At 43.4% G+C, this 20,437-nt stretch overlaps 1 protein-coding gene across 1 annotated transcript in view; it reads left to right on the top strand.

Annotated features, from left to right (window-relative positions):
• doc2b (double C2-like domains, beta) overlaps window positions 1-20,437 on the top strand; it is a gene marked incomplete at both ends in the record, with an annotated part of 242,205 nt that overhangs the window by 111,117 nt on the left and 110,651 nt on the right. Inside the window, one exon of the mRNA XM_084320364.1 lies at window positions 17,081-17,190. Within this exon, the coding sequence (XP_084176490.1) occupies window positions 17,081-17,190 (110 nt within the window). The remainder of the gene's footprint in view (window positions 1-17,080; window positions 17,191-20,437) is intronic.

Raw genomic sequence — 20,437 nt, 5'->3', positions numbered from 1 at the left:
GAATCTAAATATACATCTTTGTGAGTTGATTTTACATTAATTCCATGATTTTACTCAAGTAAATGTCTGTTACAAGCTTTGGTCTTAAGTAGAAAAATGCGATTTTTAATCTAGATTAATTACAGAAAATTGAGAGATTAGTTCATTTTTTTGTATCTATTGACAGCACTAATATTTATATATAAAGTTGCTGTCAGTCAATGTATCAATCGGATGAGTAGTATAAATATTCAGAGTTACTGAACTCAAGTCATTTTAGAGGAAACATTTCAAGCTATAAGATATAGTATTACCACGGTCCGGTCATTGATTCAAGATTCAAGAGTTTTATTTGTCACATACTGTACAGGGCATACAGTGAAATGCGGGTGACAATGCCCGCTTTGATTGTGAAATACTAATAATAAAATAGACATAAAAAACAGGTAATAAAAATACATAAAATGGGTATGATAAAATAGACATGCTAAAGTCCTGAGATAGTGCAATACAATGTTAGCTACGGATTTAAGGCACTGGGTCCTATGTACACTACTATACAATATACAGTTTTTACTCTATATCCTTATGCTATATCTAAAACTATACAAGAATCATTAAGAGGGCGAAACCGGAGGTCGTCTTTTTTTCAAAAACTGACACTCGTTGGCTGTTTGGTTTTATAATCCGAGATTGGAAGCACATAATAGGTCAAGCAGGGTGTCAAACGGCGGCCATTTTAGCTTTGTATCAGAGATACACAACGGGACGCCTTCGGGCCATCGGAATTTTAAGAGGTTATGATGCCGTTAAATGTGGTGACATTGTACCACACAAACATTCTAAATACATCTATTATGTTACGAGTTGGGTAGGTGTGTTGGACCCAGGTGCAGTGCAGAACGGATAGACGAGAGGCAGGTGTTGATTCTCAAACAAAAGGCTTCTTATTTATTGTTTGACAACGGCTTCTTATTTATGTACCTGCCGACAACGGCGCACAAACAAAAGTGGGAGAATGCTTCGTCTCCAAAAGAGGGAAAGTAAAGTGGAGAAATCTAGTCTCCAAAACACATTATTGTACAAAATCATAAACTGAGCTATATAGAGAAAATGGGAAAAGCAAAAGGGGAGAAAACGCTGTCTCCAAAACATATTACTAAACGACATACGACGGGCGACGGTGCTACATAAGCACACAAAACAGTTTATACATTCGATAATGCAAGGCACGGCAAATACTATATAAAACTCATTTATCCTCCATGGCAGGAGCGATAAATGTTACTCACAGCGGTCACAGGTAAGTTCAGTGATTAACTGACAGCCTGAATAGTAACCAGGAAGAGCATATAAAGCCAACCTAACTAGGCACACCAGGTACCAATGAATGCAATCAGGACAGATAGACAGGTAACAGGTTAATTACCATCAGGTAACACTAGGGCTTTGCTCCCTGAGGAGAGCAAAACCCCAAACGTTACATCTATATATATACATTTATATAAACACGTCAACAACTTACCCATAAAGAAAGCAGAACGTTGCACGACATAGGTACAAGACAACGCCTGCCGTTCGGAATTCTCTTTTCACCTCAGCTGGCATTTGCAATCAAACTTTAAAATGTTTTCCATTTCTACATTGATGTCACTGTCCACCGTTAAAACAGCCATATCTTCAACTGATCTCATGGTTGACTCAGTTGAATAGCCCGGTGCAATGGCCCTGCTAACAAAGTTGTCCTCCTGTTTATCGGATCGAAAATCAAGTCTTCTCCATTGGAGTCTTCGCTATCAGAGATACCCTCCGACGCAGCGTCATCGTCAGGATTAACAAAGTCCAATATGTACTCGTTTATTAGATCCGATGCATCAATTACTCTTCCTGATGCTTAAAGTTTGTTTAGGGCAGCTACAAGCGTCTGGGCGTCCATCGTGACAAGAAGCTCAACTATAGTAAACGAAGACCATGTGCGTTATTGATTCCAACCCTAGTTCAAACCATGTGAAACGCATTTTGGAGAAAAGAATGTGCAACATTTTGTGTAATTTGGCCACATCGTAGCACCATTCACAAAAATTGTGATTCATAAAAATCACATGAAATTTACCACAGTGACATTGGTGTGCCCAGTTGGCCAAATGGTGGCGCTACAATCATGGGTCAAAATGTACAATTTCATGATATCCTCAGTCTACAACTGTGGTCTTTGCTACTAGATAATAGCATAAGGATAATGGATACAGTGCTCAGGTTAAAGCACATATCCAGGTAGCAAGAAGCAGTAGAAATTAGATGTTTCCTGCTGCCCAATCAGTCGCAGCTTATCAAACATTCTGTGGTTGTTTTTGGATTTGTGTCGAAATTTGAAACTAATTTCAAGCAATGTGAAGGGAATTTGACATCATGGCAATCATCGTATTTTCACATACAAGAAGTACAGAAAGAGAGATTCACTCATATAGTCTAAATGAACATGATGACATGAATACATAACGATTTTAAAAACAAAAATGCATCCGAGAGAGCTGTGATCTATTATGCAGGCCTACAGCTCCATGGCCTGGCTGACACAGGGTAACTCTGTGCTCCAACTTGTGTTTATTCAACATGTCAGACGATGATAATTGCTTCCTCATTAGGCTCCTGCCATTCTGTGTTTATGCTTGTTGCTTTCATTTGAATTGCAATTTGGCATTTGTATTCTACCACTGACAGGGTTTAAATATGCAGTGCTAGTGAGCATGTATCTGCATGCATGTGCTGCCAAATCTCAATGCATTGCCACATTTTTCATCGGACATTTTGAAGGGTGGCGACATGGTTACTCTCGCATTTCAATTTAATTAATGCCTGAAGGATGAAGGGAATTCAGAAGGGAATGAATATTGTTGTTAGTCTGGGCAGCCCTCACAGCTGGACCGGAATATTCTGTAAAAGGGGCACTGTGTTTGGTAGAAGAAATTGTACTGCAATTAGTTTACAAAACACATTTACTATGCATGTAATTCTACAATTCTTCTATCTTTCTATGTTATCACTTCTGTTCATTAGATGCCTCAATGAATACAGTGAGGTGGGTAAGGAGGCATCATTTATGGGTAATTGGCTTTAGATATAGATTTATTTAACAGATTTGAATTCCATATTGTGACGTATCTAAAGCCAATTACCCATAAATGATGCCTCCTTACCCACCTCACTGTATTCATTGAGGCATCAGGCTCGACACGGACCAAAACAAACAATTAAAATGGCCACACAAGCACAATTTCAATAAACAAATGATATTTATTGATCTGCAGTACAAGTCCGATGGGCAATAGAGTGATTAGAGTGGTCATATAACAGTCCAGGGTCCAAACACGTTCCAGGTTCTCGTACAAAAAGGGAATGTTCAATACTCACGGTTTGTCGTCCGGTCCAGGGTCAGTTTCACAAGGGTCCAGTCCAGGGTCCAGTAACACGAACACCTTCTTCCTCTAACCTCTCCTTCAAACAAGTTCAAGTTCAAGTATCTTTATTAGTTGTCATACAGAAGTACAGAATACTTTTATACAAAAAGCTTCTTTCTGTTAAGCTCCAGACTGTGCTAGACAAAAATAGATAAGTATAAAATAAAATAAGTATAGCAAGTATAAAATAGAAGTCACGTACGTAGGCACAAGTGTTCAGTATGTACATATGTACAATGTTCAATGCAGAGTAGAAGTAACTAAAGTTACCATACAATATACTATACAATATACTAATATACAATATACTATATAGTGCAAAGCAGAAATGGGATGAGGTACAATTTAGGTACAATTTACAGTAAGGTGTAATGAGGTATGGGTTGTAGTGCAAATTCTTTACCAATAAATATAAAGTGTGTTTAGGTGTTCTAAAGTGTGTAAAGTGGGTGCTGCAGTGAGTTGTTTGTTTAAAGTGAGTGTGTGCGTGTGGATGTGTGTGCTGTGAGTGCATTTGATGGTTGTTACATAGTGTTATTGTTCGTTGAGCATCCTGATGGCCTGGGGATAGAAGCTTCTTCTGAGTCTTTCTGTGCTTGCCATGAGACTCCGGTATCGCTTGCCTGACCGCAGCAGTTCAAAGAGGCAGTTGCTTGGGTGGCTGGAGTCTTTGATAATTCTCTTAGCCTTACCCATGCACCGCTTGTTGTAAATGTTCTGGAGAGTGGGAAGCCCCCCTCCAATTGTGCGTTCGGCTGAACGGGCCATTCTCTGTAGTCTGCTACGGTCTTGTGCGGTGCTATTCCCAAACCAGGAGGTGATATTGCCAGTCAGGATGCTCTCTATTGTACATGAGTAGAAGTTTTTAAGGATCTTCTGACTGACTTGGAACTTCCTTAGGCGCCTGAGGAAGTAGAGGCGGTGTCGTGCCTTCTTCACAACACTGTCAATGTGGTCTCCGAGGTACTTAAAACTGTTCACTCTCGGTGCTCCAGTAGCACACCATGTTACCGCGCTCGCGCGGGACTCCGTGCTGCGTCACGGATCTGGTTGACTCCGAGTTCGATTCCCGGACTCGCCGTCATTTGCCGAATGTCTCCCCCTGCTCTCTCTCCCGTTTCACCCTGCAACTGTCGGTCATGCTTGACCAGAAAAACGATAAACGCTAAAAAATAAAGTTTAAAAAAAAAAAACTGTTCACTCTCTCAACCGGTGTCCCGTCAATGCTGAGGGGGCTGTAGTCCCTGACCCCCGACCTCCTAAAGTCCACAATCATCTCCTTTGTTTTGCTGACGTTCAGGGAGAGGCTGTTCTCTTGACACCATCCCGCTAGGACCTTGACCTCTTCCAGGTAGGCCCTCTCGTCGTTGGCAGAGATCAGGCCCACCACTACTGTGTCGTCAGCAAATTTGATGATTGTGTTGTTGTTCCGCTGTGCCACACAGTCATGTGTGTACAGGGAGTAGAGGAGGGGACTCAGAACACAGCTACCTCTTACTACCTCTTAACTCACAAACTCAGTATCTCACTCTCTCTCTACAAACTATGCTCCTTCCTCACCTCCACTCAACTCTAATCTCCTTCTCTTCTTCTTCTTATTGGGGTTTTATGGCGGTTGGCCACCATCTGATTGGGGCATTTACCGCCATCTTCTGGAATCCTTTATCCTCTACAATGTCCATTTTCCCTTCCCCATCATGACGTGCAGCTAATGCTGCTACTCCCTGACTGGCGCCCCGGGCAGACCAGATGCGATTCAAGGCGGACGGACGGACGGGCGACCGCCGCTTCACTTCCGCTCCCATGTTAACGGACGTAGCTGTGCACACTGGCTGCAAGCGGGCGCGCGCCTTGCGGGGCGGAAGCGATCATTTTTGCTTTGGTTGGATTCGAGGCGAGGCGTGCGCCACGTGCATTTTCACTGAAATACACTCAATATCTGCATTATTACCACACATATAGATGTTGTTCAACCAGCTAATGTGTCTGTATCTTTCCCAATGCAAATAAACCATATTACTATACTTAGTAGTACCCCGCCCAACCCCCCCTGTCTGTCTGTCTGTTTGTTTGTTTGTCTATCTGTCTATATATCTGGTTGCCTGTCTGTCTATCTGTCTGTCTGTTTGTTTGTTTGTTTGTCTATCTGTCTATATATCTGGTTGCCTGCCTGTCTGTCTGTCTGTCTGTTTGTTTGTTTGTTTGTCTATATATCTGGGCCCTGTTCCTCGTACCTGGCTAACTGAGTTAGCCGGATAATTTTCAGCATAGCTTGACTTAAGCCAGAACTTTCCGTTCTCCGACGTCGGATTGTCTAAATCACCATGGTAACAGATCAGAAAGTTTGAACCTGCTCCAGCGCAGGCTTAAGTTCAGTTAGCTGGATAACCTGCATGGCCACACCCTCGCAAAGAAATGCCAACTCCCTTCCTGAAATAATTCTCACAGTCTAGATCCCATTTATACCATTCTGTGATTCTGAATTATGTTTTTGTGCTTCGTTCTTCTAGAGGGGGCTTTTGAAATGTAAAATAATATAAATCATATTCAGCCTATGAATTTACTTGGCCCCAAGGAGGTAAAGGTACTCTCCCGTTCATGCTCCCCGGACATGGAACATCTCTCCATTCTATGTCGCCCTTTCCACCTTCCCCGAGAGTTTACAGCGGTCATCATGACTGCAGTATACAATACATCCCTCCCCAAGCAAACACCGTCAGGGCCCTGGCGGAACTGGCAGAGAATCTCAACAAACACCAGATCAAGCACCCGGACGCAGCCATGATCGTAGCTGGAGATTTCAATCAGGCAAATCTGAAAAAAGTGATGCCATCCTTCTTTCAGCACATCGCCTGCTCCACCAGAGGAGGGAATATGCTCGACCACTGCTACACCCCGTTCAGAGCCGGCTACAAGGCTGTACCGGCTCCGCCATTGGCGGGGGATACCAGCACGTCCGATCATGACGCCATCTTCCTCTATCCCGTTTACAAACAAAGAAAAAAAAAATTACCGACCAATCAGAGCCACGCTTCAGGACGCTCTCGAGGATGCAGACTGGGGGATGTTTCAAGGAAGCGCCAGTGACGTCAGCGAATTCGCGGACACCGTTGTGAGCTTCATTACAACACTGGCTGATAGTATTGTCCCTACTAAAAAGGTGCGGGTCTTCCCAAATCAGAAACCGTGGGTGGATAGTACTATCAGAGCAGCTCTGAAATCCCGCACCACTGCCTACAACCTGGGCAGAGAGTCAGGAAACATGGAGGAGTATAAGGCTACAGTCTATACTCTGCGCAAGGCTGTAAAACTTGCAAAACGGACATATGCTGATAAATTGGAGACACAAATGGCACAAAACGACACAAGAGGCTTATGGCGGGGACTGAGGACGATAACTGACTACAAAGTCAGCGGCCCCTCAATGGGGAGCGACGACGCCTCTCTCGCGGACAAACTCAACTCCTTCTATGCTCGGTTTGGTGTAGACAGTGGCGCCACTAGCTCAATGGCTAGTGATGTCACTGGTGCGCCGGCTGTTGTGGGGGGGGGGGGGCAACCGCGGGGGGCGGGGACGCTCTCTCGTTGTCGGTACACAATGTGAGAAGAGCATTTATGCAGGTGAACACCAGAAAAGCTGCTGGCCCAGATGGAATAACAGGACGCATACTTAAGTCCTGTGCTAACCAGCTAGCCCCTGTGTTCATCACCATATTTAATCGATCCCTGGCGGAGTCAGTGGTCCCTGCCTGCTTCAAGATGTCTACCATCATCCCTGTACCAAAGAAACCCTCCCCAACATGTCTCAATGACTACAGACCGGTGGCACTCACCTCTGTGGCCATGAAATGTTTCGAGAGGCTGGTCAAGGATCACATTTGTGCCTCCCTCCCCAGTGATATGGACCCTATGCAATTTGCATACAGGCCAAACAGGTTCACTGATGATGCGGTCTCCCAAGTACTGCACAGCACCCTCTCTCACCTGGACCGACAGAAGGGGGGCTATGTGAGACTGTTGTTCATTGACTACAGCTCAGCGCTCAACACCATAGTCCCCACCAGACTGGTGGACAAGCTGATCGAGCTGGGTCTGAGCTCCGCTCTGAGCGCCTGGATACTGGACTTTCTGAGCGAAAGGCCCCAGGCAGTCAGGGTGGGGGGTCAGACCTCCAACACCATCACCCTGAGCATCGGGTCCCCCCAGGGCTGTGTTCTGAGCCCCCTGCTGTACTCACTATACACACACGACTGTGTGGCCAAGTTCAGCTCCAACTCCATGGTGAAGTTTGCGGACGACACAGTGGTGGTGGGGCTGATCTCGGACAACGACGAGAAGGCCTACCGGGAGGAGGTTGAGGTACTGGAACGCTGGTGCCAGGACAACAGCCTGCTCCTGAACATTGGTAAAACCAAGGAGCTGATCGTGGATTTTAGGAGGAGACAGCAGGAGGCACATACACCACTGAGGATAAACGGGGCTACCATGGACAGGGTGAGCAACTTCAAGTACCTGGGGGTCCACATCTCAGAGGACTTGACATGGACAACACACATAGACTCAGTCGTAAAAAAGGCGAAGCAGCGCCTCTACCACCTGAGACAGTTAAGGAAGTTCAGAGTATCTGGGAAGATACTCCAGTCCTTCTACTCCGGAGCTGTAGAGAGCATCTTGACTGGAAACATCACTGCCTGGTATGGCAACAGCACGGCACAGGACAAGAAGGCCCTACAGAGAGTGGTGCGCTTAGCCGCACATCGTTGCGGGCGAGACCCCCCGCATTTCACTGTATACCTGTATGCCGTGACAAATAAAACTCTTGTATCTTGTATCTTGTATCTTGTACTTTGTCCTAAATAATGCACGTCATAGTTATACGGATACGGCGCTCGCTATCGCGACACACACGATGTAATTATCTTAATAATGCGGAGCATTGCAAATGTGAATCCCGCTGGGATATTTTTAATGAATGAAGTTCATTAATGAAGTTTGGCTCTGATTAGTTTCATATTCTTCGCTGTGGATGTATCTGCGGCGGAGGGCCAGAATTGTGTTTCATTCAAGCATAAATTGAACTGTCTTTATGCGTGGATTGTGGATATGAATTATGAGGAATCTGAATCTGTGGATTGTTGAATTGCATCACTGTCACTCACACGTTATTGTGATATTGTAACTGGGTTTAAAATGTCTGATGAGATGCGCTGTTTTACGGATTTGATGACCGACGGCTTCTCAGTTACAGTGGGTGACAATATTGTCACAAGGAAAGATGAAATTACCTACCTGGGTTCCATCCTAGAGGCTAATCTTTCCTGTGACAAAATGGCATCCAATGTAATAAAAAAGGTCAACCAACAAACTCGATTCTTGTACCGGATCTCCTCTCTGGTAAACAAGAATACCCTGAAGACTCTGGCAGGAGCACTCATTCAAGGGTACTACGACTATGCTTGCACCTCATGGTACCAAAGCACCTCAAAGGCACTAAAAACCAAATTACAAACATCTCAAAACAAACTAGTCAGACTACTGCTTGATCTGACTCCTAGAACCCACCTCACCCCTGCCCACTTTGCCAACCTAGGATGGCTTAGAGTAGACGACAGAGTACAGCAACTTGCAATGGGCCTGGTCTACAAGATACACTACACGACCAAGGTACCCATGTACATGTCAAAATACTTCCCAAAGGTCAGTGAATACCACAATCACAACACCAGAGGGAGCTCCACAAATCATGTAAAACCCAGATTCTGCTCAAACAAGGGACTAAACACGTTTCGCAATTATGCCACATCAATGTGGAATGCCCTACCCAAAGCTGTAAAGGAATGTGAATCACTACCCACTTTCAAAAACACTCTCAAAGAACACCTACGGGAGACTGCAATTCGAAACTGGCCCATACAAATGTCCTAACCCAGTTGTACAGTAAAGACCAAGTATGGCCTTGTCAGTATTCCAATGTACAGTGCCCCCCCCATACCCCCCCCCCCCCCACCTCCAATGTACAGCCTCACCCAACCCCACCCCACCTACCCAACCTCCTCCAATGTACAGTTTCTATGTCAAATGAATGTCAGTATTCCAATGTACAGAGTACAGTGTCGTCCCCCCCCCCACCTCCAATGTACAGCCCCACCCAACCCCACCCCACCTACCCAACCTCCTCCAATGTACAGTTTTTATGTCAAATGTATATACACTCTTTTTCTGGATTTTTTTTAGTATCACAAACAGTACTGTATTTGCAAATCTGGTATGTCATAATTGTATAGATGTAGCAGTACTGTCTATCTGTATGTTGTGTGTGTCATATGATGAATTGAAAATGGGGGACCCTGATGTAAACAAGATGAAAGTCTTTCTCTGGTCTGCATCCCCTTAACAATTGTATGTATTGAGCTGTACAGTACTGTACCCATTCTGCAATCTGTTAATAAACTTTTCAATCAATCAATCAATCAATCAATCAATCAATCAAATGAATGAGCAATTGCAAGCCTTTGACGTTTTGTAGAATGCATTTGAGAAAATGCATTTATCTGTTCAAGCACTGTTATCTGATGATGAACAAGAGGGTGATGAACATGACTGGTATAAACCAAAGGTTAATCAATTCAATGCATGTATGGATGATGTCCAAAACAGATTAAAACCTGATTAATAGTGAAACTGTATATAGCCTCCAACTCCCTCTCTGACACGTTATTTCGGGAGTCGCGCCTTGAAAACTTTGGGAACCATGTATTTATATAGTAGGCTACATGATACCTAGCACATTATACTTACTTATTACTTATACTACTTATTCTGAAAGAGTTTAACTAATTATTTTCGCTAGCAAGATCGCATTAGATTATTCATTCCAGTAAGCCTACTGCCAGAAGGCACATTTAAAGAAATATAATCTGATTGATTGGGGTAATAAGGGATTTAAAATTAGCCCATAGATTATACATTTAACTTGTCTGCGAGGCTATTGAGCCGTACTGTATTGTACCCATTCTGCAATCTGTTCATAAAGTTTTAAATCAATCAATCAATCAATGCCGTTAGAAAATCAGGATTTCTGCGATCGACACTTGCTGTCTTTTCAGGTGAGTCGGCCGCGCGCAATTATCCTGAGTATCAAGTCTGATTCGAATTAACGAGACTGAATCAGCGTACGAGGAACAGGGAAAGCCTGGATTCAAACATCCCGTTAATTGAATCTGGATAATGGGACTTTTGATCGACTTAGTTGAGAACCAGGTACGGGGAATAGGGCCCTGGTTGCCTGTCTGTCTGTTTGTTTGTATATCTGTCTATATAGCTGGTTGCCTGTCTGTCTGTCTGTTTGTCTATCTGTCTGTATATCTGCTTGCCTGTCTGTCTGTCTGTTTGTTCAAGCCAAACCATTGATAATGTAGTTTTATAGTGGCGTAGGAATCCATCTGAAGAACTATATCTATAACTATATACTGATATCAAATAATAACCTACAATGTTGCATAATAATAATAATAATAATAATAATAATAATAATAATAATAATAATAATAATAATAATAATAATAATAATAATAATAATAATAATAATAATAATAATAATAATAATAATAATAATAATAATAATAATAATAATAATAATAATAGCAGGATATAGCAGTCATTAAGTCAATCCACCTTGTCACCTATAACCTACTAATAATGACAAATGTTTTATTTACACGTTTTATTTGTTTCCTGACAGCTAATTATGGTAATTATTATTATTATTATTATTATTATTATTATTATTATTATTATTATTATTATTATTATTATTATTATTATTATTATTATTATTATTATTATTATTATTATTGAACAGCAACCAGTAGGCTTGATATCAGTGTATTATTGTAGCAGCTAATAGATACATAGGTTAAATAGGTCCTTGTCACAGCTTTTCACAACCTGTCTGATCAGTAGCCTACAGTCTATAGAAAACCTGAGTAGTTTCAAGTTTCAAGTTTCTTTAATAGTTGTCATACAGAATACTTTCATACAAAATGCTTCTTACTGTTACGCTCCAGAGACTGTGCTAGACAAGATAGTATCAAATAACATAGTATAGCATGTAATTTAGAAGAAGAAAATGAGGTCACAGTGTTCGGTATAGACATATGTACAATGTTCTGAGTTACCATATAATATACAATACTATGCAGTGTACTAATGTACAGTACTATATAGTGCAAAGCAGAAATGGGATGAGGTACAATTTAGGTACAATTTACAGTAAGGTGTACGAGTTATAGTGCAATCCTTCATCAATAAATATAAAGTGTGGGGAGTGGGTGCTACAGTGTGTTTGTTTAAAGTGGGTGTGTGCTATAAAGTGTGTGGAGTGGGTGCTACAGTGTGTTTGTTTAAAGTGAGTGTGTGCGTGTGGATGTGTGTGCTATGTGCGTTTGGTGGTTGTTGTTGTGTAGTGTTCATTGTTCGTGTTCATTGTTCGAGTATCTACTGTATGTCTATGACTTTGTCTAAATACTTCTGGAAATGATCCCTGCACAAGACTAATTCTCTATGACCACAATCACAGGAATTCACTACAGTATCATATCAGTCCAAATCTGGATCACTTTTATTTATTTATTTATTTTGGTCATGGCCTACTGGCATTTTTTTTTATTATAAATAAATAATAATAATTCAATAATTAAAAATTAAATAATAGTAATAATAAATATAAATAGCCGGTATTCTATAGGCATGTTGTGTAGGCCCTAACCAAAAATCACAACAAACCCCCCCCCCCCCCCCTGCCTGGCCTGACACGTGAAGAGAGAGAGGGGGGGGGGAGACCGGGAGAGTTAGAGAGAGAGAGAGAGGGGGCTCGCGCTGCAGTCTGTCGTCCGCTCGCTCTGAAGTCGGACTCGGTGTGCCAGGCCACGCGCGCGATCTCGCACGGAACCCGCGCGTGACTTTGTGCGCGTCTGGTCTGCCTGCGCCGTGAGCCCCCCTCTGTGAGACACTCCTTGCCTCCTGTGGGCTGACTCTGGACTTGTTGGATATTCACAATCCCCTTCTCTAATTCTCTAACCACATCCCCCCATGTCAGACCATCCATGCCCAAGTGTTGAACTGCCACTCTAACAATCATCTTAATCCTCTGCGTTCTGCCCTTAACCAAAGCCGTAGCATTAACTACTCCTGCCACAAAGGCCACAATACTCAATTTCTCCTCCCACACCCTCTCTTTATCCTCCTGTACTACCCTTTCTGCCAAATGCCCTTCTCTAAACCCCTGTACCTTATCTTGATTTCCCTGTCCTACCCTCCTAGCCGCCTCTGCATATGATATCCTACCTTCCCTTCTCACCTTTTGAACCACTACCTCTCTTTTCATCACCTCACAACCCCTATACGCTACACTATGCTCCCCACCACAACGACAACACCTCGGCCCCACTCCCTCTCCACACTTCCCATAGTCATGTTCCCCGCTACATCTTGCACACCTCTGCTTCTTCCTACACGTAATGGCTATACGCCCAAACTCTTGGCACCTATAGCATCTCAGTGGATTCTGAACAAACTCCCTAACCCTAAACACCATATACCCTACAAACACCTCATTAGGAACAACCTCATCTTCAAACTGAATCACTACTGTCTCCGTCTCTGTCTTATCTGCTCCTCTCTTCATCCTTTCTGCACTTTTAACTTTCCCATTACGTGTGTCACTCTTTAAATCTCCCACCAGCTGCTCTACGCTAACCTCGACCGGTATCCCAGCTATCACCCCCTTACACCCACTTTCCCTCTTCTCCCCTACTCTTACTACTTTACATATACTAACTTTACCAATGCTCCTAATTTTCCTAGCTTTCTCCACCTGCTCTACACTTACATACCCTACAATCAGATTCCCATCTCCCAAAACGTTTGCAAACTTTACCTCACCTAATTGCTCGTGTATGAGTTTGGATAACTCGAACAGCCTTATTTTTCTCACTCCCCCCTCTCCCTCAAATCTAACCACTATATGAATCACTTCTGCAACATCATTCCCTCCACCCTCACCATCTGACCCACTTGAGCTACCTCCCCTAACCTTCTTCCTCTTAAGCCCCTTCCCCTCACTTTCCCTGCTCCCCTTCTCTACCTTACTCCACCCTTCTCCCCCGCTCTCACCCCCCGCACCACACTCCATACTGTCATTATCCGACTCCTTTCCCCTGTCATGGCCGTTCCCATCCCTGTCGTCATCTCCCTCGCTCCCACTACCCGCCTCAGCTCCCGACGTCGAGATCAGTCCAGCAGGGACCAGCAATGCGGACACATTCATCGCCTCGTTTCCGTTATAGCTGTCAAACTTGACCAGGCATTTTCCACCTTGGATCCAGGAAACATACCCCGGATACTTCTTGCCGTCCCCCGAAAATACAGCACGACAGCGGGAGCCCACCCTCCACGCTGGTGCCGCCTCCATAACCCCGTATAAGTTTACTGTTGTCAACTTTCAAACACACACTCTCTCTCGGGCGCAGATATCTTGAGCAAACTCAACCCACTCAACTCTAATCTGTCTCTAGGGTTTTATGCTGTGTGTCTTGTGTGTGTGTGGGGGAAGTGGGTGATCACGTGGTGCACAGGTGTATTTCATCAGTCCTAATCAACTCCTTAATTAAGGTTATGTCCACACAAATCCAGATCTTTTGCAAAACGCACATTTTCTTCCATGTTTGGGCCTTTCATCCACACGTAAACGGTGTTTTCAGAAACATAAACGGAGATTTTTGAAAACGCATTTTAAAGTGAAGATTTTCCAAAATATCAGTTCAGTGGATCCGTGTAGCCACTGTAAACGCATAGTCTAGATAAACGATGATGCCATAGCTCACTACGCATGCTCAGACTGTTGTACTATGGCAATAGGCGCGCGTAGCCTTGAAGCGCATGCATGTAATAAGATGGACAGCGCTTGGTGCTGAAATGACAGACAGAAATAGCATGTACAGTTTCTTCCCCCTCGAATGTATATACTTTCTTTTATTGATCTCTGCCTCTTAAGCAGTACTGTATATTTGTATATCTTGTATATCATAAATGTCTGGATGTAACAGTACTGTATATATCTACTCCAGTGCCGTCTGACAGATTCGGCCATCAGATGCTGCTTGCGTGTAATAGGATGTATCTGTTATTTAGTTAGGCCTTCTGGACATTTTCGTTGACATAAGTAGATTTTTCGTTTTTGTTTATTCATTAAGTTAATATAAACCGTGTTTCGAAAGTTTTTGGTTGTTAACACTTTGGTTGCCTAAGGTTAAATTAATGATATACCATAGATTGCCAGCGCTATTTGTCTATGGAGAAAGTCCCCTTCTTTGCAGGGCTATAACTTTTTAAATTCTATTGCTACATTGCCATTATTAGGGCCCATTCAAAGTCCTATATGTATTGTTCATTGTGTAGCAACGTTAAACTTTTTCATTCACATATTCATAGTAAAGTATGGTCTAATGTATAAGTATGTTTTCATCTCTTTCTGCAGCTTTCTCCAGAACGTGATATATAGCCCCAAATGCATTATATTGATGATGAAATACAGTTTGATGGCAATCAGCGCGATATAAAAAATTCCAACTAGACGTACTTCTAGAAGTTACTACACGTCATCTGATGTTGACCGGATGGGCGAGGGGGGCGTTTATAATTCCGTGGGCAGCGTTATACCAATCATCTAATGTGGGTCAAATGTTGATAATATCAGTTATTATCGAAGACGGTAACGTTACACGCTGAAACTCACCCCAGTCTCCGCGCACCGTTGGGCGATCATCGTCGAGTAGAAATTTTATCATTATGGGATATATTATTACCCGGTCCATCTCCAGCTTGTATAATGGTATATACGTCCAAATCATGTTGTTTATCGAGTTATTGGCAATCGATCGCTATGTAGTGTGACGAGCTAGAGTCACGGGACATGTACCGGGTGGCCGGAAGCAATACGGACGTCTAGCAAAACCTCTACTGCGCTTCCTGTTAAGCGGTTGCGCCGATCGGCCACCAGATGGCGCTCCTGAACCGCCAGAGAGCTCAGTGGGTCCTGCTGGTGGATCTCAGGCCAGCGGAGGGACATTATGAATCCGATCGCAGATTTTTGAAATATTGATATAAGGACGCTGTACAGCGTCCCCCGGCAACTTTAGCATAGCCAGCAAAGACGTGAGAAGACGTGTCCCGGCACCCAAAGTGTTAATACACGCTTTTGTTTTCTTTAGGTGGCGAGTGACGTTTTTTTCCGTTGTCCGCTTATTTCTCAAGAGATACAATGTCAATGTTGAGACCTTGAGATCACAATATCGCGATTCCGAAACAAAATAAGGCGAGTCCTTATCACTAACTGTTGCAAAGATATTTAATGTTTTGCTAAACATGTCTAGTTATGCGCCAGGCTTCAGTTAAAAGCCAAATTGCATTATAAATGTACTTAATAGACACCAGACAGAAGAGGTCTGCACCTGATGCGCTCTGATGTTGCGGATAGTTGAGGCTGTTGGCATCACGCGTGAGTGGTCCCAGGATGACCTAATAATAACTTAATATTATTAGTTGAATAGTTACTGTACAGGAATTACAGGAATCATTTGAATATGTAAGTTACGTGAATATAGCTTGACCGACACAGACATTCATACGCATTAACGGCTCCGTATTTTAATACACACTTATATCATACAGTAATGTTAAATAAGATATTGAAAGATGAAGGATGAAGTTACAAATGAAAAGGGGCAAAAGCACTTACTCTTTGACAATTCTACAGCGCACAATGGGTTTTAAACTGATGTCAAATCAGTTTAATCTCCCTTCCTCCACATAGCCATGGGACGGGGGATGATATCTGCCACAACGTATTATGATTCAATAAATTATTCTCTAGTTTGTAAGATTAGCAATTCTAGGTTAAACTGGTCTCTCACCTCACCATCTCTTTCTACCATAACTTTCACTTATAATTCAAAAACTGGATGCAACTGAATAACACCACCGCTTGAGTCGAGTGAAAACGGATGACTGACAAGCTTTTAAAAAGCGAAAGTAAAGAAAAAGAAAAAGAAAATACTAAAAGTGTACAACTGTCTGAAGGCTAAATATTGGGTCTTCATCCAATGGTCCACGGAAACAGGGTTGTTGCATTTGTATTCAATAAAAACAAGATGTTGGTACAGATAACGCTCTGTGCGTTTGCTTGAAACATTGAGACTTCTTACCGTGCAGTGAGTCAGAGGTGTGCTTGAAAGTTATTGTGCCTAGGATAGTCAGCGGGCCAAAATGAATTCAGGGGGGGGGGGGGGGGGGGGGGGGGGGGCGATTGAAGATGCTAGGCCGGCCCGTGGGCCTTGAGTTTGACACGTGTCCCATAGAGACTTTTTCCACTTCTCTGACTCTCCCAAAACGACATACTGTACTGCATGTTTTATTGGAAACAGAGATACTCCGGTGCAGGGTACCAAATGTGCAACTAAACAGCTGAACCCAAATAAGACCTTAACCAGAAATATGGCCAATAACCGGGATACTCTGTGTGAATGTATCAGTGTGTGCAGGTCTATTTGAGAGCTAATGTCTTCTTCTTCCATCTTCTCTCTCAGGCCAATAAGCTTCGAACCAAGACCCTGCGCAACACGCTGAACCCCGTCTGGAGCGAGACCCTCACCTACTACGGCATCACTGATGAGGACATGGTCCGCAAAACACTCAGGTATACCTCTCCCACCTTTAACCGAATCAGGGACACCCATGCATACCCAACTAGGCGTAGCTCAACTGACTTTGTGCCAGTCAGATTCAGAAGCTGTATGGGGAAGGAGTCATTTCTGTATTCAGCAGCTATCTATTGGAACAGTCTGCCCAGTGACCTGAAAATCGTAGACAATGCCGTTAGATTCAAGTCCAGCCTGAAGACATGGCTCAAAAGGGACTATACTTAACCTAGACACTTAGCTTAAGGCACCTTGCATGTTGTATGAGTCTGTTATGTATATAAATGTTAAATGGTATATGTGATGTGTTGTGATGTCATGTTTTGTATGATGCATGTATAAGCATCACACTCCCCTACCCCCCCACAAGGACCACAATGGAAATAAGCTCTGAGCTTTTTTGTGTTTCATCGTTGGCAGTATATCCTGACTGTGCTTTTCTGTCACATGTTTATTTTTTATATTGTCAAATAAAGTCATTCATTCATTCAACCCGTTCAACACTTGCTTAGCGTAATTCCCCCCTTAAATGTCCCCTCCAGCAGATGCAAAGGTGGGAACAACGCTTCCACCTGTATTGTCTGCTGATTCTAACGCTTCACAGGAGTTATATGATAATGGATGACATTCACTTCTTCAACGTAGGTCATGGATGTAACTATGATATGGTATGTGCAGCCCTGGGTGGCATCTCCTGACCCCTCCTTTAACTTAAATGTCCCACCCTAACCAGTTGTTATTGTTGTTATTTTGTTATTGTTGTTATTTATGGATTGGGGTTGGTTTAAGAACAGGCATGTTGACAGTTGATTGCCGTCCAGTCTCTCTTTATTCAATCTCTCTTGTCACCTTGCAGGAGTAAAACACAAGTGTGTCTTTAACAACTCAAACCAATGATCTGACAGGTGTTAACCTGTTAAGCCTTAAGGTCCCCCTATAGGGGGACCCTGCTTTTCTTTATCATAAATCGATCAATAGTATTAGATCCCCAATTATCATATCATGGGGTATCATTGGCTACAACCCTGTGCAAAGATCTTCGAGATCGCCAAATAATTGACGGAGCTAGAGCCCCGGGAGTCGGGGTGGTAATGTGTACTTTTGCGTACTTTGGGGCACGCCTCACATATCGGCATGTAACTCGAGAAACGCTGAACGGATTTTGTCACCTGAAAGGGCAATCGACAGGCAACAAATAGGGCTTTAATTCCATCTAGATATTGTATTAAAAGAAATGCACACCCAAGCCACTAGAGGTCGGCAAATAATCGTCCACATGTGGGCCCTTGGATGTTAAGAGGTTAATGTTTAAAAAAAGAAAAAATGTGTAGCCAAGAGTAAAGACCATAACCCTATCAAAAACAGTAGTCAAAGTGTATATTTTCATTTTTACCGATGTTTTATACGATTTATCGGAAATACGAATGTATCGGAAAATGCTAATTATCGTAAAAACCGCAAGGAAATTAGTAAATCCAGATTCAACCCTGCCATTGGAAAGAGGAGCAATTTCCCTATCCATAGATGTATGATTTGGCCATAATAAGGTCAAGGTCAAGTTCAAGGTCAAATATGAATTTATAATTAAAATCGATTATCATTAATTACTGTATCTACAAATCCTTCTGTTTAATCATCTTCCCGCGGTTCATTTGCTTAGATTTTTTTTACACATGATCTCAATAAGGTGGTGAATGAGCTCAGTGAGCATTTTCTCGTGCCCCGCAGATAAATCATAATTCATATTCTCCTTTTCTTCATTACAATTTACTCAGCCTAGTAACAGACACAATATTTCTGACACTGGAAATACATACCCCCAGGTCCCTAGATGTTCCTAGATACCAAGAACATGCTAATTGACCTTGCAGAAGTGGAGCAATCTTCCATTTACTTAGGCATGTACCTTTAGGCGAAAACGTTCACCTAGGCAGCAGTGATCCTTTTCAGGAATGCTGCAGGTACAGTAAGAAAATACTAATTAGCAAATATCATAAAAATACATTCAAAAAGTATGCAACACAAAGAGGATAGATAGGGTATTGGCTACAGTAACATGTTTCACTCATAGCAACCATAATTGCATCTCTACCATCTAGCCACCACATGGGCTAACATGCATGTAACATAGCAACAAAACAAATAACTGCATGTGTCAACCACAACAACATGGATGGCTAATCTAATTAACTGTTTTAGAGAGATGCATAAGAGGGTTGATTTTACCTCTTACCAAAAGTAAACATACGGTTATCTATATAACCATAGTTATGTGAGTAATAGCGAGCGCTCTGCGCTCTACTGGAATATATCCTCATATCAGTCTATATACTGAATAAATTCTCCACATGCACCTATACACACCCATCCGTCTGGCCACACCCCCATCCGCTCCTCTACATAAGCAGGGGTGTGGCCATAGTAACAGCTCCTTCCCAAGTTTTTCACCACCAAGGCGAAGACCACAGGGTCCTCAGTGAGTCCAGCGCAGAGCGCTCTCGCTATTACTCACATAACTATGGTTATATAGATAACCGTATGTTATGTTACGTCATAGCTTACGCTCTGCGCTCTACTGGAACACAGGAGCTGAGCAGTGCGGAAGCTCGACAAATGTACCCACTGAGGCACCCCACAACCATCAGAACCGGGGAGGACCCGAACCCCCGGACCCCCCTAGTGGAGGACGGGAGGGAATCGGATCCGACTGTGCGAAGAGGGGTTTAGCAACTCAAACGCACAGGGTGAGCAGACCGTGGGACTTACCTTCCCACAGAAGAACCCACGACTACACAAACGCGCAACCCACATGCCACTAGGGAACGAACGGGAAGAATCAAAACCCCCGTTACAACCCCTAATATCACGGGGTCAAGGGCAAAAACCCAACCCTGTGGCAAGGCCGTAGCAGCGGAGCGCAAAGGAGGACCCAGCCCCAGGAAGGGACCCCCTGGAAAAGGGGGCCTGGTGAGGCCAACGATGCCGCAGCATCGAGACCCCACCAGGCGGTCACTAGTGACACCACCCCCCACATCGCCAGCGTATCGGACAGGGCCCATCCAAGAGCAGGCCCTTCCCCCCTACAGCATGCCGCCCGAAGCACTCAAGAGGCTACACCCACAGCGGGACCAGGCAGCGCACCGGGGAGACAACCCCCAAAGAGGTTGATCCCTCAATCCAGGTAACAGGTCAAAAAGACTCGACCTGAGCCTGGAGCACTGCGGACTAGACAGGCGCCAAAGGGGT

The sequence above is a fragment of the Notolepis coatsorum genome, assembly GCF_963971535.1.
Source record: "Notolepis coatsorum genome assembly, chromosome: 8".
NCBI lineage: Eukaryota > Metazoa > Chordata > Actinopteri > Aulopiformes > Paralepididae > Notolepis > Notolepis coatsorum.
Note: the sequence above shows the minus strand (reverse complement) of the source record. Positions and strands in the feature narration are given on the sequence as shown.